General features: G+C 38.5%; 1 protein-coding gene across 1 annotated transcript; it reads left to right on the forward strand.

The window, feature by feature from the left end:
• The first annotated feature begins 3188 nt into the window (after positions 1 to 3188).
• LOC114277296 (CASP-like protein 5B2) lies at positions 3189 to 6411 on the forward strand. Its single transcript, XM_082891384.1, has 3 exons — positions 3189 to 3856; positions 5073 to 5205; positions 5968 to 6411. Exons 1-3 carry the CDS (start codon positions 3726 to 3728, stop codon positions 6166 to 6168), a joined length of 465 nt encoding a protein of 154 aa, XP_082747510.1. The 5' UTR covers positions 3189 to 3725; the 3' UTR covers positions 6169 to 6411.
• Positions 6412 to 25087: the final 18676 nt, after the last annotated feature.

Consider the following 25087-nt stretch of genomic DNA (forward strand, 5'->3'; position numbering starts at 1 on the left):
TCAGAATTTGTAAATTTTTCTTTTGATCTTCATCTTGAATGCTATAGCTATTTTATGTATTTCCCAATATCAGAATATATGGCAATAATAGGAACCTCATTGAGTCGAATTAATTGATGACAAACATACCAGGAAACAAAGAAAGAAATCAAAGTGAAGCAAATGTATTGATTTACGGTTCAAAGAGTTCTGACCTTGAAATCCAATGTCCAGACCTCTTGAATCTTCTTGAATCGCAAGAAGTAAACTAAGCTTAGCGAGATCAAACAGAAGGGGAAGGGTTTTGTAGTGCAGGAAGTGAGTTGAGAGAGATGTTGAGAGAGAAAGAAAAAAAGAGTCACTTAAGTTGGCAAGAACACACTTTACCTAGCAATGAAGGCTAGCTACCTGTGGAGAGCCAAAACGAGAATGGGCAAAATGCCTCACCATTTGCCTCATGCGTTGAAGCCCTAGAAATGCAGCTTTAATAGGCAAAATGCCTAATTCTCTCCAATTGCCTCGTGCATTGGAGATGCTAAGAGTCTAAAATATGATAATGTTAGCTATAATAGCTAACAAATCTTATTTGAAGAGTCTATTGAAGATACTATTAAGAGTTTAAACAAAAGGTGTTGTCAAGTACCCCTAGAGCAGGAGTCAAAAAAAAAAACATTTTATTAAATTCAGTAAACTTTTATTAAAATCAACATATATTTTTAACATTTTTACATATTTTGAAGACAAATTTTACATACTTCTCAACATTAAACAATGCCTATGATGTACTTGTTAACATTTCTTTTATAATTTATTTGAATAAATTACAAATACACACCCCTAATATTTGTTTAAAATACAAATTGTAATTTGGTTTGAAATATTATAAATACCCCTTTATCAAAAAAATTTATTTAATAGAATTAACTAAAAAAATAAAATTCCTAACTATTCTTTTCTACAATGATAAAATTACCTGAATTATTAATTGAAATAAATTTCTGACGTCATCAAAAACTATTAATGGACTTAATGATTTATTAATAAAAGAATCCATTTGTTATAAAATTAAAAACTTCAAGGGATTAGACGTAATTTCCAAAACTACAGTGACAAATCGTATTTTAAGCAAATTTTGAAGGATGTATTTGTAATTTACCCAATTTATTTTTAAAACTTATGGGATTTGTTAGTTTCTCAAAAAAAAAAAAAAAAATTAGAGGAACCAACGTGTAGGTTCTAACAGTGGATTTATTATTCAATAGAACCTATGATAATTAATGATATTTTTTTTTATCAAAATACTATTAAAAAGTCACTAATTGTAATTTTCAGCGACAATTTGAAAATTGTAACAAAAAATATCAATAATTATTAGTTTTAGCGATAGTTTAAAAAAAGGGGGATGCACCAATAAATCCCAAATTAATAACTTATACACTGTTTAGTCCTAAAAGTTTTCTTATAGACTGAAAGGTCCCATTACAATGTTTCAAATATCAGATTAATGTTTTGAACATTAGATTTCGAACATCAGATTAATGTTTCAAACATTAGATTGATGTGCAAATGGGACTAAATGGAGCATAAGAAAACTTTTAGGACTAAATGGTTCAACTTTTCAGAAACTAGGACTTATGGGTAAATTTTCCTTAAAAAAATATCACAAAAAAACATTATTAATTTTTAACTTTTAGCAATAGTTTGAAAAATTCATAACAGAAAAATATCACTAATTATAAGTTTTAGCGATCATTTATAAAAATCGTAATAAAAAAAAAGGTTACGAATTATTAATTTTTAGCGATATATGTAAAAAATTATCACAAAAATTATTTTGAATAACGATTTTAGTAAGACTTATTTTCAGTAAAATTTAATAAAATTAAGGGGTTGTTTGGGGTGTCCTAAATAAGTGCACTTTTTGTCTTTTTAGACTAAAAAGTTGAGGTTGAAAATATGAATGTTTAGGTTAATTTTTTGACTTTTTATAAAAAAATGTGTATTAAAAAATTGTATAAATTAATGTGTAAGGGAAAATTAATATTGGGAATTGTACAACCGTAATTATTAACTTTTGATAAATAATAATAACTTTTTAAATAATTTTTTGACTTTTTAACTTTTTTAAGACTTTCAAAACTTGGCCTCCATCTAACTATTAGGACGTATGAAACTAGGGGTGTGCGCGGTGCAGGTCGGTGCGGTTTGAGAGAAAAATAGAAACCATATGGCGGGTGTCGGATTGATAAAAGTGTCACTAGAATTTGTCATTTTCCTTATAAAAAATCGACAGTTCGGTTGGCAAATAATGGCAGATTTTCCTTGGCGGTTCGGGCGGATTGGCGGTTTATAAAAAATATAATTCAAATTACAAAACTTAAATCAAAGAGTAAAAAAAAGACGAGAGATACCGTGATGTTAAGCATCTTGCGAAACTTTCTTCTGATGCAGCAAGTGTAGCAACAACATGATAATATCAGCGACTATGCCATCAGTTCATTACAAACATCTGTGAAAGCTACAATGATCAAATACAATACATAAAATTAATACCATTCAGGGTTTATAATATATTGAAAATATTTACTGTTGAAAAGTATTTAGATTGAAAAGTGAGCTGATGCAAGTTTGCAACATGGCCAGAAAAAAAAAAAAAAAAAAAAGAAAAGATTGAAAAGTGAATTGGAATCCAACTTTATTTTAGATTACTGACATCTTGAATTCCCCTCGAGCAGTAATGTAATACTATATTTTAAGGTATAGAACAACAAGCAAACTTAAGTAAAAAAGAATTTTTAGAATCTTATAAAACATGATTTAATAGCGGTGCGGGTCGGTGCGGTTTGGAAGAAAAATAGAAACCGGCGGATTGATAAAAGTATAACTAGAATTTGCCATTTTTCTTACCAAAAACCGGCGGTTCGATTGGCAAATAATAACGAATTTACCTTGACGGTGCAATTCGGTGCGATTTTAACAGTTTCGACAGTTTCGGCGGTATTATGCACACTCCTATATGAAACTAGAAAAATGTTTGGGGGCCCTAATTCTGTGGCTCAAATGTGGCTCAAATGGCCAAAACGACGTCGTTTTGGCCATTTTGATGTTGTTTTGTACTCAAAACGACGTCGTTTTGACCATTTGAGCCACATTTGAGCCACAAAATTTGGGCCCTCTACCATTGCTCATGAAACTATTAGGGCGTATGAATAGTTTAGTGAAAAAAAAGAAAAGAAAAAAAAGAGAGTAAAGTAAAAAGGGGAAAAGAAATCCACGTAGAACAACGTCAGACTCAGAAAAGCGAATCGAACCTCCACTGCACTAAACACCTCCATTAGACTCAAATCTGAGCTCCATTTGAATAGTAAAAATGCTAATCAATCTCTTAAATCATGATTTAACAAGTAGAATTTGAGGGTTTCTTAAAGCTGACGATTCTCTGTCAATGGATGGTTTTGGGTGAAACAATGATGAACTTGGAATTGAAAGATCAGTCTCACCTTTCCTACACTTCGCATTTCAAATCCAACCCCTGAATATCTTCCATTCATCTTCATCCCAAAACCACCCAAATAGCATATCTGTGTATTCACATTGAAATTCATCATTTTGGGTTGAGAAAATGGAGGGCATTTGGAGATATGGGGTTCTCAAAACTAGGGTTTTGATTGGGGCCCTTTGATTTGGAAAAAGGAACCTCTGGGTTGGAGGAGAGAGGGGCAGAGAGAGTTTTAGAGAGAGAAGATATGAGGGAGCTGGTAGGGAGGCCAGGAACTGTGAGTGGGCTGATGTTGAGGATAGGGCAGTGTTTGTTTGGTGCTGCTTCCATTGGAGTGATGGTCTCTGCTATGGGCTTCTCTACCTACACTGCTTTCTGGTAAGTTTTTGTGTTCTTTGTCACTTCTTAAAGAACTGTTGCAATTTTGTTGTTGTGCAGTGAAATTTGTAGGTGAGATTCAAGTTCTTATATTGAAGATTTGGGTTTTGTAAAAATGAAGGTGTGTTTGAATTAATTTGCCAAATGAAAATAAAATTTTCATTTGAAAGACTTCCAAATATAGAGAGAAAGGTGAAAATATATTGAAGCATGATAGAGTAATCTCTAGCTTAAAAGCAGAATCAAGCAAGGTTTCTTTCTTAAAGAAGTAAAACCAAGTAAGCAAACATTCATTTATGGTAGGCATATGCTCACCATCTGCCTATAAAACCATAAAATTCTCTCTTGTAGTGAATTTTAAATGCAGCTCTCTATTATTTTTTTTTTCTTGTTCGGACTTATATTACGGTACATTATTGGAAAGACACAAATTAGACAGCAGTATGAAATTTCAGTTGTAACAGTTGGGAAATATTTGATAGCATAGCATTCATATATGTAATTTTCTAATTATAGCATGGGATTGTACTTATCATACATCCAGTTTGTTACACACATTTCCTCTAAGGTAGTTGGACCAGAAAGGCAAAGAAAACTAAACGGTTACGACTTTCTATACATTTATTCCTGGGTAAAATTTTATTTTCTTCACATAAATGTATCAAGCGGCCACTGGTTCAGTGGTTAATTACTAACCTCGAGGTTGTGGGTTTAAACTTGAGGACAACCACTTTGTGCAAATTATGCCAAATGTTAGGTCTGTGCCCAATCTACCCCGTCTTAGACCCCCATCAAATCGGGACTTAACTAGGTGTAGTTTTTCTAACTGGCTCACAGAAATGCGTTCGTAACTTAATTTGGGGGAAGGAAGGTGATGTTTGGGGCAATGTTCATTCATTTATGTGCATCATCCCACTTTACATGTTCTCTCATGCACTTGCACGCTAGTTCTGCTGCTACAAAGTATAGACACTTCTAAGAAGGTAATGTCTTGTGTCCGGCACCTATGCAACACGACACTCATCAAGCAATTCCCAACACTTAGACATAAAACATATTACAAGTTTGAATAAAATAAGTTGGAGAGATTGTTGTTGCCTTTTCTACCATAACTATTATTTGATGCTTTCTTGTATTGACTTCTAAATTCTGTTGAGACGTCATCCTGTCAATTCCTTAACGCAAATTTAATCAAATTCCATGTTGCTTGATGCAGCTATTTAATTGCATCAATGGGGCTTCAGGTAATGTGGAGCTTTGGACTTGCATGTCTTGATGTCTATGCTTTGAGCTTAAAGAGAAACCTTCAAAATCCAATCTTAGTGAGCCTGTTTGTTGTAGGCGATTGGGTATTTAATTTTCTCCTTACACTCTTGGCAGCTTTGCTCCTATTATTTATTTTTGTCATAGATGCATTAACTTTGTCATACGGATCAATGCATGATTTTACACTGGAAAGTATTGGTTCTCTAATTGTTGTAATCATTATATTTTATCTCATTGGTTTCTATACTTAATACCATACTTCTTCACATTTGTGTTCTTTTATTTGTCTCATCGCTTTCTTTTGTTAAATTATTGTAATGGCACTTCAGATTTTTTTTGTTTATATATATTTCTTTTTGGGTTAGTTAATATGTTGCTTATGTTTCAAAACCTCCCCTCTGCAGTTAAATGACGCCCTGTTTGGTAAAACTTGTTACCAACTGACAAAAAGCATCACAAACTCGGTTTGAGCTGAAAGCACAAGCTGAAAACCTGTAGTAACTAAGTAGCATAGACAAGGATATACTGACAAGGCGATTATCAAAAAATGTTAAGGCACGAAATGTCTAGGACACGTTAAAAGTTTATATATATATATATATTAAATTTATTATATGTCAATAGTAATAGCATAGTACTACATTCGTGCTTTGCAATATATAATTCAGTTCTTTTATTTGCACAGAAACCAATCATAGAATTAGACACATTCCTCTCACGAGTGTGGAGCCCATAAAAAAGTGGAATTCATTTCATGTGAAAGAGTTGTGTCCAGTTCTGTGTTCTTAGACCTTTTTAAGTATTAATTTACATATCAATTGGCATTGTGTTTGTTTCAAATGCAGGTGACCGCTACTCTATCGCTTGCAGCTGCATGCTCATCAGCAGGAATTGCAGTTCTGTATGAACGGGACTTGGATGTCTGCAAAGTTCAAATGCATCTCCCATGCAGTAGATTCCAGCTCTCCGTAGCTCTGGCTTTCATCACTTGGTTCCTCATTGCTTTGTCTTCTTATGTGATGTTTTGGCTCTTAGCCTCAGTTTGAACAACCTGTGCTTTCGTCCCTCTCACTCGTTACACGTTCTCCATTGCCCTCTGTTTGTCAGTTGAATCCCATATCACAGTTTTGTGTGATTGTCAAGATTTCATGGTTTCAACTGCAATGTTTTTTTTGTGTGTCATGCAAGCATTGCTCAAATTGAACCTAATGTGGTTGTAACCTCTTTTGTGGCTTCCCATTTCTTGTGTAGCTAACCCATTGAACTAAATATGACGTAATTTTATGAAACTTAACTTGGCTCTGCAGAGGGATCCTTAAATTGGAAGACGAAGTTCAGTTGGGAATTTGAATCGAAAGGGTTTTGAAAAATAATTTCTCGTATTTTCTGGGTACGATGAAAAATGAATGTCAATGAAAAATGTTTTTTATGATCAATGGAAAATAAACTTATTTGGGAAAAAAAATATTTTTAATTTTGAAATGTTAAAAACTTGGTTTACCCTTTTTATTTTTGGACAAAAATAATTCTTACGAGTTTTTTAAAAAATGAATTGTTTTAATGATTTTTTTCCTTTTTTTTTTTTTGGGAAATAGTATGCCAAACTTTTTTTTTTCTTTTTTGGTTGTGTTTTTGAAAAAATAAAAATTGAAAAAAAGAAAAGATAAAAAAAATTTCATTATTATCCCTATACGTTGCCTTGATGATTAATTATACTTCCAGACTTTAAATAATTTTAATTTTACTCTTAAAGTTTTTAAAATCATATTCATTTGCCTTCTACTGCCATATTAAACAGAAAAAGTCAAAAAAAAATTTATATGTGAATTCAAATTTCAAAACAAAGATGCAAACTCACCTTCTCATTATTTCCCTAAATTACCCAAATCCCTCGGCCACTCCTCCCTTCTCCACCGTCATCTTCCCCGCCACCACCACCAAGAAGCCCTTTGCTCTCACTATATACATCAAATCGTCTCTATCAACACAAGACACAGTAATACATGACTCAATCTGGGTTTGAATCTGATTCGATTCATCAAATCGTCTCTATCAACACAAGAAACAAATAATACATGACTCAAAAGGTTCGTTTCTTCATTCGATTCATCTATATTTCATTTTTCAGTGTTTGAATCTGATTGATTTGATCTCTAATTTTGTTAGTTTGGGTGTAAAAATTGTGCTAAAAATTTGGGTGTGTGTTGGGTTCGTCTGTTTCTTTAGCTTTAAGTTGGATTAGAATTGTCAAGAGCCATTCTACAAATAGAAGATCGAAGCCATGAGACCCATCTAATCCAACACCATGTTCATTGATTTCTCTCATGTCATGCAATTCAACGATGTTCTTCAAAAGGCTATCTATGATGAATACCTCAGATACTTCATTCAATTCTCTCACTTCCTTATTGTATATATGTATACATGTATTTTGTGTGATGTAAAAAATCCTTAATTTTTCTGGGTTGGTTTCAATTTTTAGGTTCGAGCCGTACTTGAAGAATGCTTGCAAGAGATTTGTGATGAAAAAAAACCGACATTCATCATCGATGATAACCCTAACAAGGACATCATTGTGTTCTATTATTGTCCCCAATCTCCTTACAAAAGTCGAACTTTCGTATTGTGTTGTTTTGCCTCCAATTCCCTACTAAATTAAAAAAAAACTTTTGGGTAAGGATTTGAATCCTGTTGATGTTGGGAAACTGGTAGCGATGGGTGGCGTCGTCACTCGCACCAGTGAGGTTAGACCAGAGCTTCTCCAGGGAAGTTCTGCGAATTTGGAACCAAACGACGGGGGCTCGGTGAAATTTGAAATTTGAGGTGAAAATGTAATTTTTTTTGAATTTTTTCCCTTTAAATGTAGCGGTACATTTTTAAAAATTTTGAAAATAAAATTAAAGTTATAAGTATGTAAATGTAATTGATTATTGAGATAAAATATTGGGATGAAAATAAAATTTTCTCCAAAAGAAAACCAAAAGAAATAGGCCTCAACTTTCTAACATATTTTCTTTTGTCCCAACGACTCTTCACTAAAATGACCAATCACGTTGGGCCACAAAATTAGTGGAAAATCAACCAACAAAATAAAATAAAATTTTAGCAATCCAACACACGCTATCATCCTCTTTTAGTGAGTGGATATTTGGGATTATTTTTTTTAATTTTTTTTACTCTTTAGTAAGTAGTTTTAATTTTTTTTTTTTCTATTTACTCGATTAGACTTATTGGAAAAAGTAAATTTTTTGGTTTTGTAAAAATTGTTAGAAAGTCTTGAGAATAACATAAAAAAAAAAAAAAAAAAACCAAATCAAGCTCGTTGTTTTGACTTTTGTTTGGCAAACGAAATATTCCTTCGAATGAATGCAACATAGCTGGGGTTTGGAAGGTGGTGGTAGTGGTGGTGGTGGTGGAGACGACGCCAGTTAAGAAAAAATTTTAGGACAACATTTTAATAAAAATAAAATTAAAAAGTGGTATCCAAAGAAAAGTAGCTTAATAGCAACATCAATCGATTAACATACATAATTTATAATTTGTCTCAAAAATATTGGGCAAAAAAAATATAATTTTAATAATAAATTTACTTTTTTTATAGGAAAATTTACCCATAAGTCCTAGTTTTTAAAAAGTTGAACTATTTAGTCCTAAAAGTTTTCTTATGCTCCATTTTGCACATCAATCTAATGTTCGAAACATTAATCTGATGTTCGAAATCTAATATTCGAAACATTAATTTGATGTTCGAAATTTAATGTTCGAAACATTAATCTGATGTTTGAAACATTGTAATGGGACCTTTCAGTCTATAAAAAATTTTTTAGGACTAAACAGTGTATAAGTTATAAATTTGAGATTTATTGATGCATCTCCCTTTTTTATATTATAATTATAATATCAATTTGATTTTTAATATCGATGATATGCAGATAAGAACCTAATAAATGAATGGTATGAATTGTTAAAACTGGACGCATGAGGGGTTCAGTGAACCAAATTGAACTATCTACATCAGTCTATTAAAAATGCTATCTCACAATTAATTTTTTATATAGAATTAATTAGTAATATACTCCAATTACAAAAAAGGGTGAAAAAACAAGGATGTATACCTCTCTTTTGAAAAATGAGTGAGACCATTAAAAAAAGGAACACTAATAACTCTAAAGTGGTGTAGGTCTTACATAATGGGATGTTTTGCTTTTTTTTTTTTTTTTAATTTCTATCTCATTAGTGGTCAATTAATGCTCTCAAATTAGTGAGATAAATCAGTGTTGCTCTCTTTTAAGCCCGTTTAGTCAATAAATTCCACTGCATCAATAAATGTTACATCACACACATTAATTAAGTATTTTTTGACTTTTTCATTTTATAAAGATTGTTTATCTCTTTTTAAGATATTGTGATATACCACTAAATTAGATTGTTCAGATCTTTTATCGATTTTGTTCAATAAAATAAATCATTCCAAACACATTATTAACTTTCATCATCTTATAAAAAAAAAAAATTAGAAAGTTAAAAAATATTTTAACAAACTAAGTTCTCAAACCGGCGTGGTAAATTTGAAATAGAGTTAATTGTATGGTCCCTTTAGCCATACAATATAAATTATTTCCCACATAATACAACCTATATTTACACATTATTATATATTTTCATAGTCTGCTTCATATTTCACACTATAATAACACAAAGTGTGTGGTCCCTTTGGTTATCCACACCCTTGATTATCATCACACCAAGCTATAAAACCATAAAAAAAATAAAAATAAAACACACACATAATAGTTGTCTAGTTACAGTTACCAAAGGTCACCATGTTTGACAAACTTGAGAGAGATACAACGAGCCTTCAGCTTTCCTCCGGCATATAATTGTGTGGATGATCATCATCATGCAATGACTCAGCAGCGAACCGGAGATTGAACCTCCGTGGAAACACTTCTTTGGGTGGTGGAGGGCGGTGGTGAAGAGGTGGAGAAGCCACAATCTTGTCGGAAAAGCTGGATGTCCGACGAGGCGTGGAAGCGGCCGGAGTCTCCGGAAAGTCTCATGTATGAAGATGAAGGTGATTCTTTTAGAAATGAGGATATGAAGCCTTGTCCACCATTTTTGTGTTGCATTATGGCTCTGTACACAAATGGAATAAGACCCTCCATTGCTTTGAGAATTTTGAAGAGAGAGAGAGAGAGAGAGAGAGAGAGAGATGTGTTTAACTTAATGAAGGAGGGGAGGGGTGGGATTGGTTTAAAAGAAAGAAAAGCAGAGGGGGTCGTGACGTGGCGTAATGGGTAGTAGCAGCTCAAAGTTATGTGGGACATTAGGCAATCTTTAAAAAAAAAAAAAAAAAAATCATTATAAATTATTATATTATTATTTATTTTTCTACATTTTTTTTATTTATAAAAAATTAAAAAAATTATCAAATTAATATATTCTCAAACGAGACTTAAGATCAAGTTTAAGGATACAAAGGGTTGGTTTGTTTACCTTGATGGGTTGGGCTGAATTGAGTTGAATGGATTAAATTAGTCACTAAATAAATTAAAAAATTAATAAGATAAAATGTTATATTTAAATTATAAATATTTAATTTTTTCTTTGAAAAGTCAAAAAAGATAATCCAAACAAACTTGACTTTTTAAAGAGGAAAAGCTTGTTTGGATTATAAAGAGGAAAAGCTTTTCCTCTTTAAATTTTAGTTGACTGTGGCAAATCTTCGTTGTGCGCCATTGCTTTAAAGAGGAAAAGCTTGATCAAGAGGTTTTGTTCTAGTCTGCAATTCCCACAAACGGCGCCAATTGTACGGGAAAGAAATAAATCTTCTCGTATAATCCTGTTGATTAAGTCTGCGCTCCTCCAAACGTCGTCGTTTTACTCCCTGAAAACATAAACGTGAACTAGCCGGCGGGTGTGTGTCGGAAACCTCTCCGATGCCTAAGTCAGCAAAATAGACAAGTAGACAAAAGCTCTGTGTATTCAGGAATCAAAGTTGTGTTACCTCTCCATAGGTGATATTTGTGAGCTTTTATAGGTTCCGTGTGGCATAGTCCTAATAGGACTTCTACTCCTCCATGCAGAGTCCTCATAGGATTCATACTCCTAAAAGATAATGCTTATCCTTCAACACCCTCCTCACTGCTTAAACCAAGTGAGATGGTTTTACCATGGTCAGACTTCTATGGGACCGAAATACCATTGCCTTACTAGATATGCAAGTATGACAGATCTAACTTTCAGTCCGGCTCTTCTTTTCCTTGTTTCTACCTCGGCTTCGCATGCCCAGACCGAGCTATCCATAGAAGTGTCGAACCGAACTAACACAGAAGTATCTTGAAGAAGGCTTATCATACTTCGGTTTAGAAGACATGACCAGGCTAACCGTAATATGCTGCGACCGGACTAACTCTGAAAGTGGTGATCCAGCGACCGAACTGCCGCGCTCTCCCGGACCGAGATAACAATGCACTTCTGGGATCGGTCTTAACTTTAAGTCCTACTTGGACCGGACTGGATTTGAGGCCTTTTTACTCAGCCCTTCGTACTGTGGCCCATAACGGCCCATTGTCCAGCTCGGCCCAATATTCATATAAATTACCCTCTCAATTGCCCCTTAATTCCATCTGCGTAGCATGATAGGGATTACTTGTTTTACCAGCCGAGCTAAGGTTTTTAAGCCTTTTAACCGAATTAAAAACCCTTTAGCTTTTCCAGCCGAACTAAAACCTTTTAGCCTACCCAGCCGAGCTAATTCCACGCCGGGCTCTCCTTATCCGGTCAAAATGTCTCTTCAATCACAGCAACTGAATCGCTTCTCATTTCCATGACACGTGGCATACGCTGATTGGCCCAAGGCAGCTGTCACGCCGTCTTCGTACTTCGTGAATCTTAAACAGTTCCCGCCTCTAGTTTTTGCAACAAAACAAAACAAACCTATTCATATTGAATCTCACCACACTATTCATCTTCTCTCCTCTTGTTCTCTCTCTTGCCTGCGTCTCCATTGTTTTGCATTTTGCGAAGCTTGCGTTTGTGGCTGTTTTCTACTTCCCTTTCCTTTCTCTTACTTTGGTGAGTAACACAAATCTGTTCTATTTTTCTGGCTTTCGCACTTTTTTAGCCCATAGCATTTGTTTTATGTGTTTTTGCAAAACATTTTTTACTTCCATTTTCTGCCTTGTCTTGCATCTTCTGCAAAAACTTAGTAATAGAGCCCCTCTGATTCAAGAAATAACATGAAAAACACTAGTTTTGATCCAAAATCACAATATAACTGAACTAAGAAGTTGTTTGTAGTGGATGTCAGTCTAGCCGGACCAACCAACCGAGCTAACTTTTTATTGCTATATTTGTAGTTCTAACAAGTCAAGCCTTGAAAACCTTAACTATGCCCGAGCTGAATCTAGGGGCTAAACCAGCCTTCCAAGTTCAGACCGAACTAAGAAAGCTGCCCCTTGAGGCTTAACCGGGCTATCAAATGCCTTGTTGAAACCGAGCTAACAGACCCCTTGCTGAAACCGAGCTCACACCCGTAGTTCTTCACATAACCGAGATAGGACTTCATTTATTTTACCTTGATTTCTTTTTAGCACGGTCCATCGATCTGTGCATAACCCTTTTCTTTTTTCACTTTGCAGACTTAGGTTGCCAGGCACTCCTTCGCACGCTCAATCGAGCTACTCAGCGTCATTTTTTAACCGAGCTATCACAGTTAAATTATACATAACTTAAGAGTAAATGGGTAAATATAGGTTTTTAGTAGAAACACCTGGTGGCTTGGTCGAATTCCGAAGGGAGTATAACATCCCTGATAACGTCCATCTCACTTTAGCCGAACAATATATCATACCTTGGGGGAACCCTGGTTTTGTTCCCTTCACCCTCCTTTCTATTGTAGAGACCGGCCTAAGATTCCCTGTACAGCCCTTGCTTTGTGAATTCCTTAGGCAAACTAGGATATGCCCAACTCAGCTTTCCACAAACTCATACTGCATAATAAATGGTATAGTCGAGCTAAACCGTCGTGCTGGTATTAACCTCGGTTTAGCCGAACTATTTCACCAATATTCTATAGACTCAAAAGAAGACGGGTGGGTTTATTATTTAAGAATACGCCACCGGCGTGAGAAAATAATAAAGAACACACCGGACAAAGACTTAAACGATGACGATTTTTTCTGGGTATCTGGCAATTTCGAAGACCACCAAGCCCAAATCCCAGGCCGCAGTATAAACTGGAATAAAGGAACACCTGGTATAATTACTTTGGTTCCTTTACATGCTCCTGTTTTATTTCGGTTTCCTATTCCTGAACCGAACTAACAGTTGTCTTCTTTATGCAGATTCAGCCCATCTCCAATCACTATACAGTTACCCCAATCTGAACACTCTCCGCGCCGCATTACGATATCCAGAAAGAAGTTGGGCCAAGCTGCTGAATTTTGAGCCGACGTACAGATACAGCAGCCGACGTAAAGCCAGAATAACAGACTTCTTACTGGAAGCCTCTCCCGAACTGGACCCCAACTTGCCACAAATTAACCTGGTTCGTACTACCGAAGAAGAAGAAATGGCGAAGAGGAACAGGGTAAGGGCCCTCTTAACCGAAACCCATCGAGCCGAAGTACCACCACAAGTCCAGACTCAGGAAACAGTGGTGGCCCTTCTATCTCAACAACCCTCTTCATCACGCCCAAGCAAGCGCGCCCGGACTACCCAAACCAAGCAACGCCTTGCTAATGAAGATGAAACCATCATTCCACCGAGCTCTCCACCGAGCCCTCAGCCGGAGCGTTCTGACCGGGCTAGTTCCTCCAAGTGGGCTCCAAAAATGACTTTTCAAAACCGCGCTATCCGTGATACTGACTCAGTGGTGGCTGACAAAGACCATATGCTAGCCTTCAATCTGGCTAAGAGTGTATGTCTGCTCCCTGATATGGAGCATCACAACCAGTTGACCGAGCTCAAGGCTATCCGGTCAGCAACGAAATCAATGATCCTGGTAAGTAGCCCCTCTGGTCTCCCTAATTTTTCCAACTTTTTTGCTCGGTCTGGTCAATAGTTTCTTTCCATTCTTTTTCAGGCCATGCAAAAGAGTCAAATTGCACACAAGCGTGTGTTGGAGCATCGTAAAACAGCAAGGCAAGCCATGGCCGAAGTTGAAGCAAAAACCACCGAGCTAAAAGACTCCCAACAGAGGACAGCCGAGCTAGAGGCCGAGGTAACCCGTCTAACCGGACTAGTTACCTCGGCTAATGCCGACAAACAAAAGGCCCTGACCGTGATGAAGGACAAGTACCTACGTGAGCTGGCCAAGCTCGAAGGAAAGAAAAATGCAGAGATCGCTGAGCTAAAAAAGAAGGCGGATGATGCGAATGCTGCAGGTTTCAAGGAGGGGGAAGCTCTTTACATGCAACAATGTGAGGCAGCTAAGGATTTGTTCTTCAAATGCGGTTGGAGGGGGGCCGTGGTACAGCTCGGTCATGGACCTGAAGCCGAGGTATTCAATCCTCCTTCATACTTATACCAAGCTCACTAGCGGAGTACGCTGCTACCCTTCAGCAATAATTCCTTGAGGGTTCAGATGATGATGAAACCGAGCCTAACGACACCCCGGTCGTCAATGATCCTGCCGATCAATTAGCTTGGGCGGAGCCCACAGTGGAAGACCTGACTACTGAGCAACCAACTGATACTGTGCTCCCAACAGAGACCATACTTCCGATCGAAGCCGAGCTTCCGTCTGAAACCGGTCTTCGGGTTGATGTTGATTCTGATCTTGACACCGAAATAAATGATCTTTTAACTGATTTTGTATTTTCTTTTCTTTTCTGCTTTTGGACAATTGTAACCCGGCTGAAGTAACATTCTTCTGAACTGGTTTTGAATGAACTCTTTTCTCTGTACTTTTGAATTTTGAATGAAGAGCCTTTCAACTTTCAGTTTGGTTTGCTGCCATGTTTGCATTTATTTTGTATTCAGACTAATATTTTCTTGCCGAGATACTTTATATTGGTCTTTAACATTTGCAGACATTTGCAACTACACCTGCCAATCACTCTTTAGCCGATGTCCTTACTTCAGCTGAAGAGTACCAAGAGTTGGTTTAGTCCAGCCAACCACTCTTTAGCCGATGTCCTTACTTCGACTGAAGAGTATTAAGAGTTGGTTTAGTCCAGCCAATCACTCTTTAGCCGATGTCCTTACTTCGGCTAAAAAGTACCAAGAGTTGGTTTAGTCCAGCCAACCACTCTTTAGCCGATGTCCTTACTTCGGCTAAAGAGTACTAAGAGTTGGTTTAATCCAGCCAACCACTCTTTAGCCGATGTCCTTACTTCGGCTAAAGAGTACTAAGAGTTGGTTTAATCCAACCAACTACTCTTTAACCGATGTCCTTCAGCTGAAGAGTATCAAGAGTTGGTTTAGTCCAGCCAACCACTCTTTAACCGATGGCCTTACTCCGGCTGAAGAGTATCAAGAGTTGGTTTAGTCCAGCCAACCACTCTTTAGCCGATGTCCTTACTTCGGCTAAAGAGTACAAGAGTTGGTTTAGTCCAGCCAACCACTCTTTAGCCAATGTCCTGACTTTGGCTAAAGAGTACTAAGAGTTGGTTTAATCCAGCCAACCTCTAAATTGGTTATTCCTGCCAAGTTAGAATAAAATGTTTGGTTATTCCGACCAAACGTCCTGCAGCCTGGATCCTTATCTTGGGCTTAGGAGGGGTGTTGGTTTTTTCAGCCAACCTCTAGATTGGTTTTTCCAGCCAACCTAGAGTAAAGTGTTTGGTTGTTCTGACCAAACGTCCTGCAGCCTGGATCCTTATCCTGGCCTTAGAAGGGGTGTTGGTTTTTCCAACAAACCTCTAGATTGGTTTTTCCTGCCAATCCTAGAGTAAAGTGTTTGGTTGTCCCGACTAAACGTCCTGCAGCCTAGATCCTTATCCTGGGCTTAGGAGGGGTGTTGGTTATTCCGGCCAACCTTGCTTCTGATGTCCCTAACTCACTAATACAATCTCTTACAAAAAATAATTATGCTGAAAAGAATCGACTTTATTTTATTGAGAAAAAGGAAAATTACACATACTCGTAAAAAAAAGCTAAAAATAAAATAATTTGAGATTGGCAGTATTTCATGGCCTAGGAATGGCTTTGCCGTCCTCATCTTCCAGGTGGTATGCCCCTTTGCCAGCTAATCCGACCACTTTGTAAGGTCCTTCCCAATTAGGCCCTAACTTGCCATCTCCTGGTACCAAGGTTTTTTCCATCACTTTGCGCAGCACCCAATCTCCGATCTTGAATTGCCTTGGATGCACTGTTTTGTTGTATTTCCTGGATAACTCTTGTTGGTATGAGGCAATGTGAACCAGTGCTCTTTCTCTTATTTCTTCGGCGAGGTCGAGCTCCAATGCTATGGCTTCTCCATTCAAGTCTAGATCAAAATTTTCGCTTCTAATTGTGGGGAGGCCAACTTCCAGTGGGATTACTGCTTCCATGCCGTAGGCTAAGGAGAATGGTGTTTCTCCTGTTGATCGTCGAGGTGTGGTGCGGTAAGCCCATAAAACATGAGGAAGTTCCTTCGCCCACTTGCCTTTTGCCTTCTCTAACCTTTTCTTCAGTCCATCCAAGACAACCTTGTTTGATGCTTCTGCTTGGCCATTCGCTTAAGGATATGCCGGTGTAGAATTGTAGAACTCTATCTTGTATTCTTCACAAAAGCCTCTAAAGATTCTACCGTCGAACTGAGTGCCATTGTCTGATATTAGGGCTTTAGGTATGCCGAACCGAGTGACGATATTCTGCCAGATGAACTTCTTCACATCTTTTTCTTTGATTGATGCTAATGCTTCTGCTTCCACCCACTTTGTGAAGTAGTCTGTTGCTGCGAGAAAGAACTTCCTGTTACCGGGTGCCGTTGGAAGTGGTCCTACTATGTCCAAGTCCCACATTGCGAAAGGCCATGGGCTAGTCAATGGTAGGAGTTCTCTGGCCGGCTGATGTATTTGGTGTGCGAACTTCTGGTATTTCTTACACTTCTTCACATATTTCTCTGAGTCTGCTTGCATGTATGGCCACCGGTATCCTTGTGAAATGGCTCTGTAGGCTAATGATCTTCCACCTTGGTGGCTTCCGCACACTCCTTTGTGTATTTCGAACAAGAAGGCTTCCACTTTGCTGGGGTGGACACACTTTAAATAAGGTCCAAAGAATGACTTTTTGTACAATGCCATAGATGGAGAGAGCCAAAATCGTTGCGACTTTGCTCTAATTTTGTTGGCTTCTTTCTTTTCTTCTGGTAAGACGCCGTCTTTTAAAAACAGTATGATGGGATCCATCCACGATGGGCCTAATTCGGCGCAACACACCTCTTCTACTTCGGGGTTCTCAATGCTTGGTCTTGGTAGGTAGTCAATTAGTAGTGGATGAGGGATGGATGTATCTGCCATTGACGCAAAGCCTGCTAGTTCGTCTGCTCTGCTGTTTTCCTTCCTGCCAATTTGTTCTATCCTTACTACTTCAAATTTCTTGATCTCTGTTCTGACCAATTCTTGGTACTTGGCCATCCTGTCATCCTTTGCTTCATAGTCGCCAGAAATTTGGTTTACCACCAGCTGTGAGTCGCTGTAGACCATTAATTCGATGGCCTTCATGTAGAATGCTGATTTGAGTCCTGCAAGAAGTGCTTCATACTCCGCTTCGTTGTTTGATGCTGGGAAGCCAAGGTTGATTGCTTGCTCCACAACCAGGCCATCTGGTGAGATGAGGACTATGCCAAGTCCTGCACCATGTCGGTTGGACGCTCCGTCCACGAAGAGCTTTCACATCTCTCCAACGAACAACTTCCAGCAAGTAGAGAGGTCAGATGATGTCGTGGGGTCAAGAATGTTGCTGGTATTTTCTTCAAGGTCCATGCTTACTGTCTGCCCCTTGCTATCTGACTGTACCAAGTCTTTATTTGTTTGTGAGTCTTGACTGGGTGTAGCATGGTTCGCTTTTTCCTTGCTCTCATTATTCTAGTCTGCCTTGGGGTCCGACTGAGTATCCTGCACCAGGGGTTGCGCTATTCCGGCGTCAACTTCCACCCCTAGTTTGGTTGTGTTAGTCAGGTCGATTGGGCAGATATGATGACTTCCCGGGGTAAATTCTGCGACAAAGTCTGCCAAAGCTTGGGCCTTTATCGCAGTTCTGGGTTAGAACTTGATGTCGAATTGTCCCAACTCTACTGCCCACTTCAAGATTCGCCCAGAAAAGTTCACCCTCTCAAACAAAGCTTTTAATGGGAAAGCTATGAGGACGACTATGGTGTGGGCGTGAAATTAGTGCGACAACTTCCTTGAGGCCATCATTAAGGCCAAGACCAGTTTTTCCAGTGGCAAGTACCTCGTTTCGGCGCCCAGCAATGTCTTGCTGACATAATAGATGGGCAGATGTTGGATTCCTTCCGCACGGACCAATACTGCGCTAATTGTATGCTGAGAGACTGCCAAGTACAAGAAGAGTTCTTCTCCAGGTATTGGGGTGACAAGCAGTGGTGGAGAAGACATGTATTCTTTTAAGTTTTCCAGAGCGCGGTCGCATTCTTCATCCCACTCGAACTTGTTTTTTAATACTTGAAAAAATGGTTGTAGTCTGTTTAACGACCGGCTAATGACTCAGTTGAGTACAGCTGCCATGCCGGTGAGATGCTGCACTTCTTTTACTGAGTTAGGCCTCTCTAGATCCTGAATTGCTTTGATCTGGGAGGGGTCTGCCTCAATACCCCGGTTGGTCACTAGGAAGCCCAGGAATTTGCCAGATCCTACACCGAACGCGCACTTGGATGCATTAAGGCGCAACTTGTGCTTCTTCAGAATCTGGAACATCTCACCTAGGTCCCTTAGATGGTCATTCCCATCCTTGCTCTTGACCACCATGTCATCGATGTAAGCCTCCATTGTTCTGCCTAACAACGGCTCAAACATCTTCGTGACCATTCTCTGGAATGTTGCCCCTGCGTTCTTTAGGCCAAAGGGCATGACCTTGTAGCAATACAGTTCTCTTGGAGTTGTAAAGGACGTGACCTCCTGGTCTGGTTCGTACATGGCGATCTGATGGTAACCTCTGTACGCATCAAGAAAGCTAAGTCGGTTGTGCCCCGCCGTTAGGTCTACCAATTGATCTATCCATGGTAAGGGGAAGCTGTCCTTTAGGCATGCTTTGTTGACTGTCTTGTAGTCGACGCAGATACGCCATTTGCCATTCTTTTTTGGTACCACGACTGTGTTGGAAATCCATCTGGGGTAATGTACCTCTCTGATTGCTCCTGCCTCCAGCAGGTTTCCCACTTCTTCTTCCACTATTTCGGCGTGGTGGAGTGTCGATCTGCGAGTGCGCTGAATGATTGGTCTGGCGGATGGGTGGACATTGAGTTGGTGACAGATGAAGTTTGGATCAATGCCTGGCATGTCGTAGGGTGTCCAGGCGAACACTTCGATGTTAGAGGTCAAGAATTCCAAGACCTCTAATCTCTCAGTGCTGGACAACGACGAACTGAGCAAAAAGAACTTATCCGGGTTCTTTTCATCTATTCTTATCTCTACCAAGTCTTCCACTGCTTTTTGATCAGCTGCTTTGCCGACATCTGCGAATAGTTCATTGCTCTCAGGTTCTTCCACCGAATGTACATATCCCTTGGCAGCGCGGCTGCCATTAACCGTGACAAAGCATTGCTTGGACATAATCTGGTCTCCAAAGACCTCTTCAATTACCCCGGCATCGTTGGGGAACCGCATTACTTGATGGTAGGATGATGCTACTGATTTCATGGCATGGAGCCATGTTCTTCCCAAGATTATGTTGCAAGTAGAAGGGACCTTCAACACCCAAAATTCCACTTGTTTTGTCACGCTCCCTGCCCTGACTGGTAGGATAATTTTGCCGACTGGCCATTCTGGCATTGAGTTGAATCCGATCAGGAGGGATACAGCTGGTGCCAGGTCTTTGTCCTCCAATTTCAGTTGTTTGAAGGTGTCATAGTACATTATCTCACACGAGCTACCTTGGTCTATCAGAATTCGTTTGACGTTGTAGTCCTTGATGCGGAGGGTGACGACCAGTGCATCGTTGTGAGGGCAATATATTCTTTCCAAGTCTTTGTTTGCAAAAGACATGACGTTCTTGGTCTCTGTTCTCCCCTTTTTGATGGTAGGTTGGGCACTTAGTACCTCCCTTAAGTGCTCAGCCTTCTTGATCGACCCTCTGAGCTCGCATACACGCTTAGGTTCGAATACTCCATGTATCACATTGATTACTCCTTGAGGTGGGGCGTCAATTGGCATTCCATTGGGGTTATTGTGGTCCTGGGGGACTGGTTGCGTCTCTCCTTCAATGTATTTGTCCAGGTGACCAGCTGCCACCAACTCCTCCAGGTGCTGTCTCAATGGCATGTAATTTTCAGTACGGTGCCCCTTTTCTTTGTGGAAGGTGCATCGTGATCTTTCGTCGTAGTCTTTCTGTGTTTCTCCTAACTTAGCTGGCCGTCTGACGAAAGGTTCATCGCGTATTTTGCTCAGAATCCGGTAGATCGGTTTCTTGAATACCGTGGTTATGGCAGTGCGGACTCTCAGCCATCTTTTATCCTGGTCCTCACCGTTGTCTCGCCTGCCTCGTCCGTTTTTGTTCGGACGTTCTACCGTGTTGATCTTTGCTGCGGTCTTTTTATCTGGTACTGCGGTCGTGCCAGATTTTGTTTTGGCATGGGCGCCATCCTCTTCCACCCTTATATACTGATGCACTCTTTCCATCAAGGCCTCCATGGTGAGGGGCGGTGTCATGGTGATTGAGTCCCTTAGTCTGTTTCCGACTGGAAGGCCGCTTTTGTATTGTGCAATGGCGAGATTGGTGGGGCAGTCCCCAATCTGGTTGAATGTCTCCCAGTAGCGACTATTATAGGATCTTAGTGTCTCCTTTTCGCCCATGTCGATGGAGAGTAACTGGTCTATTTCCACCGGGGTTTTGGTGTTCGTTCTGAACCTTGTGACGAACGTCTCCGCCAATTGTGCCTAGGAGGCTATGCTGCCTTCTGGAAGTTTTTCGAACCAAGTCAAGCCTAGGTCACCAAGGCTTGATGGGAAGAGGATGCACATCAAAGCCTCGTTTTGCTGATATACCGCCATAACCTGGCGGAAGTGGCTTAGGTGTATGTAGGGGTCCGTCTTCCTCTCGTACGTGGTGAATTTGGGCTGAAGGTAGGGGTGCGTTTTCAATTGCCGGAACGAACGGCGAGGTCTGCAGCCTTGCTAACTCTTTGTCCGTTGGTTCGTAGGCAGGGCGTGGTAACGGCATTCCGACCTCGACGCTTTCATGCGTCTGAGGAGCCAACCGCTGAAGGGCAGATACCCTGTGAGGGTTACGCGCCGTAGTATCCTCCTTCCATCGTGCCTTTTCTTCCAGCATGATCCGCAAATCGGATGATCTTGGCAACTCCGTCTGCTTGGATGATGTTTGGTGTGAGTGCGAGGGTCGATAGGTACTTCCCTTAGTGTAAGACCTCAATGATCTCGTTCTCTCAGACCTGGAGTAACGAGTTCTGGAGGTTCTGGACTGAGTATCGTCTGTCCTGAGGCTTCTACTCTCTGCTTGTGATGGTGTGGAATGCTTTCCACGGTCTTCTGAGCGGCGAGGGGGCGTCTTGTTTTTGCGCCCCTCTCCTGTCGCCACTCCTTTTCCCTTCATCTGGCGTTTCGTAATCTCCGTGTCCGCCGTCATCCGTCGTATTAATTCGTCTTGCTCCTTTACACGGTCCTCCAAAACTTGAGGATCAATCCTTCGCTTTTGTCTGTCAGGACTTTGTGAATGAGAGTGACGGGAGCTGTTAGTCTGCCTCCTCCCCCTTGCATCCCTCCTGGGATTTTGTCGTTGTGGCTCCAAGTTCGCCATGGGAGGGATAGAAGGTAGGCCTTCGCGCCTTGCAACCCCCTCTGGTGTTTGTCCGTCGATGGCGGACTGCGGCAAATCTTCGTTGTGCGCCATTGCTTTTAAAGAGAAAAAGCTTGATCAAGAGATTTTGTTCTAGTCTGCAATTCCCACAAACGGCGCCAATTGTACGGGAAAGAAATAAATCTTCTCGTATAATCCTGTTGATCAAGTCTGCGCTCCTCCAAACGTCATCGCTTTACTCCCTGAAAACACAAACGTGAGCTAGCCGGCGGGTGTGTGCCGAAAACCTCTCCGATGCCTAAGTCAGCAAAATAGACAAGTAGACAAAAGCTTTGTGTATTCAGGAATCAAAGTTGTGTTACCTCTCCATAGGTGATATTTGTGAGCTTTTATAGGTTCCGTGTGGCATAGTCCTAATAGGACTTCTACTCCTCTATGCAGTGTCCTTCTAGAATTCATACTCCTGAAAGATAATGCTTATCCTTCAATACCCTCCTTACTGCTTAAACCAAGTGAGATGGTTTTACTATGGTCAGACTTCTATGGGACCGAAATACCATTGCCTTACTAGATATGCAGGTATGACAGATCTAACTTTCAGTCCGGCTCTTCTTTTCCTTGCTTCTACCTCGGCTTCGCATGCCCAGATCGAGCTATCCATAGAAGTGTCGAACCGAACTAACACAGAAGTATCTTGAAGAAGGCTTATCATACTTCGGTTTAGAAGACACGGCCAGGCTAACCGTAATATGCTGCGACCGGACTAACTCTGAGAGTGGTGACCCAACGACCGAACTGCCGCGCTCTCTCGGACCGAGATAACAGTGCACTTCTGGGACCGGTCTTAACTTTAAGTCCTACTTGGACCGGACTGGATTTGAGGCCTTTTTACGCAGCCCTTCGTACTGTGGCCCATAACGGCCCATTGTCCAGCTCGGCCCAATATTCATATAAATTACCCTCTCAAAATATATATCAATTTTCTCTTCAACTTATTAATTTTGTCACTAAATGATTCTTATATTTGTTTTTATCTATAATTGATTACAAAAGTAAGGTTATTTTCATCAAATCACACTTACACATCAACAAAATAACCCCCCAAAAAAAAAAGAAAAGAAAAAAAAGAAAAGAAAAGAAATCTCCAGAGTATTTGATTTGTTCCAATTAAATCCTCAATGTTGTCATTACCTTCATTATTAATTATATATAAAAATGAAGTGAGGGACAATTTAGTGATAAATTAATATATCAGGAACTAAATTGAACATCTCAAGACGCATACTTTGAAAATTATTTATGACTTAATCCATAAGAAATTTTTTTTATTAAGTTTTTAAAAATAAAAACTTTTAACAATAAAAAAATTTAGATAGTATTTGGTAGAATTTTAGAATTATGATTTGAGAATAGAGTTGTATTTTGAGTTTGTGAGTTTTGGAATTATGATTTAAGCATGGAAAATTTGTTTGGTTATGAATTTTGAAAAGAATTTTAAATTGGGTTTGAATTGAGTGATGTAACATATGATATTTAATACAAAAACTTACAATTTATAACTAAACACGCAATCCAAAATTCTATTCAAAACTCATAAAAAATTTTAAAAAAATTTTCCATTTTTTTTATAATATAAAAATAACAGGTGCAAAAAAAAAAAAAAAAAAAAACTGAACATTGTTCCGGTCAACCGGTGGGATGTCCGGTTAGCCCAAATTTTCTCGCCATGAAAAGAGTTTTCAAAAGTGAGTGTGAAATTAATTTTTAAAAACGCTAAAAAAACTCTGTATGAAATTATATTTTGAAAGTTACACCAAACGGAGCCTTAGTAGTCTTAGGGGATGTGCTAAATATCATGCAAGGATCCTTTGTCCCCAATTAATCATGTTCCCTCATCTCAATTCACTCACAACAATTAGATATATCTCAAGATTTTCACATTTTGAATTCTTATATAATTCAATAATTATGAGTAAATTAAAACAAGAAAACGAGATTAATTTGAGAATAGAAGATCCTTACACGCTAAGTGCTCATTTGGATAACATTTTGGAACTAGAAAAGCATAAAAAGACAAAATAAGTTATATAAGTTAATAAGATAAAATATCACTTTTTATCGATAATCATTACACTTTTTCTCTCACAAAAATCAAAAAAATCCCAAAACAAAAACCAAACGAAACTAAAAAAGTCAAACTAAAAAAAATTTTAATCTAAAAAAGTTAACTATATTAACCAATCCCAAACCCTTAAATATGATATGGCGGAGCATGAATTGGAGGCCAGCTGTATATTCTAAGCCACGCGGATGACGACGAAGACTTAACGCAAAACCGCACGAAGACCTTGAAAGCTCCATTTTAGCTACATCCAAACTTCACCAACATTTCACCAAATCTCACTACAACTACAAGTGCATTGGCTGGTTATCGCAATAAATTAAGATTTTGAAAATAAAAATTTGAATATATAAATTTATTTTTAAAAGATAAAATATGTGTTTTCGAACTTATATAAATTTATATTCAATTTACGTATTTTGTGAGATCATTTATATAAATTCATGAAAATTTACGTAATTTTGTGATAAAATTACATATAGTTTACGTTGTACACAGGAACATTTCGCTAATCTAATTGCTTTGGTGACTTATAAGATAAAATATTTTTTTATTCACATTTAATAGGTCACATATATGTTTACTAGGTCTTATTAGCAGATTTTAGAAAGGGTAATCGTTAATATGTTGAAACTAATTGTATATATTTATATTTTTTTCATAAAAATGCATAGTTAAAAAATGTACAAAGTATTTAATATGTTATTAATCAATTTCTTAGAAGACTCTTTAACAAAAGTCATGTTTATTAGTTCATAAACACCCAGTTTTCCTTTTTGCTGAATTTTATCATACATAATAATTTTAGAGTGATAAAATATGAATACCAACTTTATATATATAAAAAAAAAAAAAATTCATTTAGAATGAGATAGTAAATTTGTGTCCATTCATTGTAAATCAAAAAATTCATTAAAGTAATT

Source organism: Camellia sinensis, chromosome 10 (assembly GCF_055761805.1).
Source record: "Camellia sinensis isolate YWXY chromosome 10, ASM5576180v1, whole genome shotgun sequence".
NCBI lineage: Eukaryota > Viridiplantae > Streptophyta > Magnoliopsida > Ericales > Theaceae > Camellia > Camellia sinensis.

Bases quoted from the DNA above. Each gene is read 5' to 3' on its own strand.
- LOC114277296 (XM_082891384.1), top strand. From the start codon at position 3,726: ATGAGGGAGCTGGTAGGGAGGCCAGGAACTGTGAGTGGGCTGATGTTG. The intron at 3,857-5,072 runs GTAAGTTTTTGT...TGCTTGATGCAG, and splicing joins TCTACCTACACTGCTTTCTG to CTATTTAATTGCATCAATGG. The intron at 5,206-5,967 runs GTATTTAATTTT...TTTCAAATGCAG, and splicing joins TGTTTGTTGTAGGCGATTGG to GTGACCGCTACTCTATCGCT.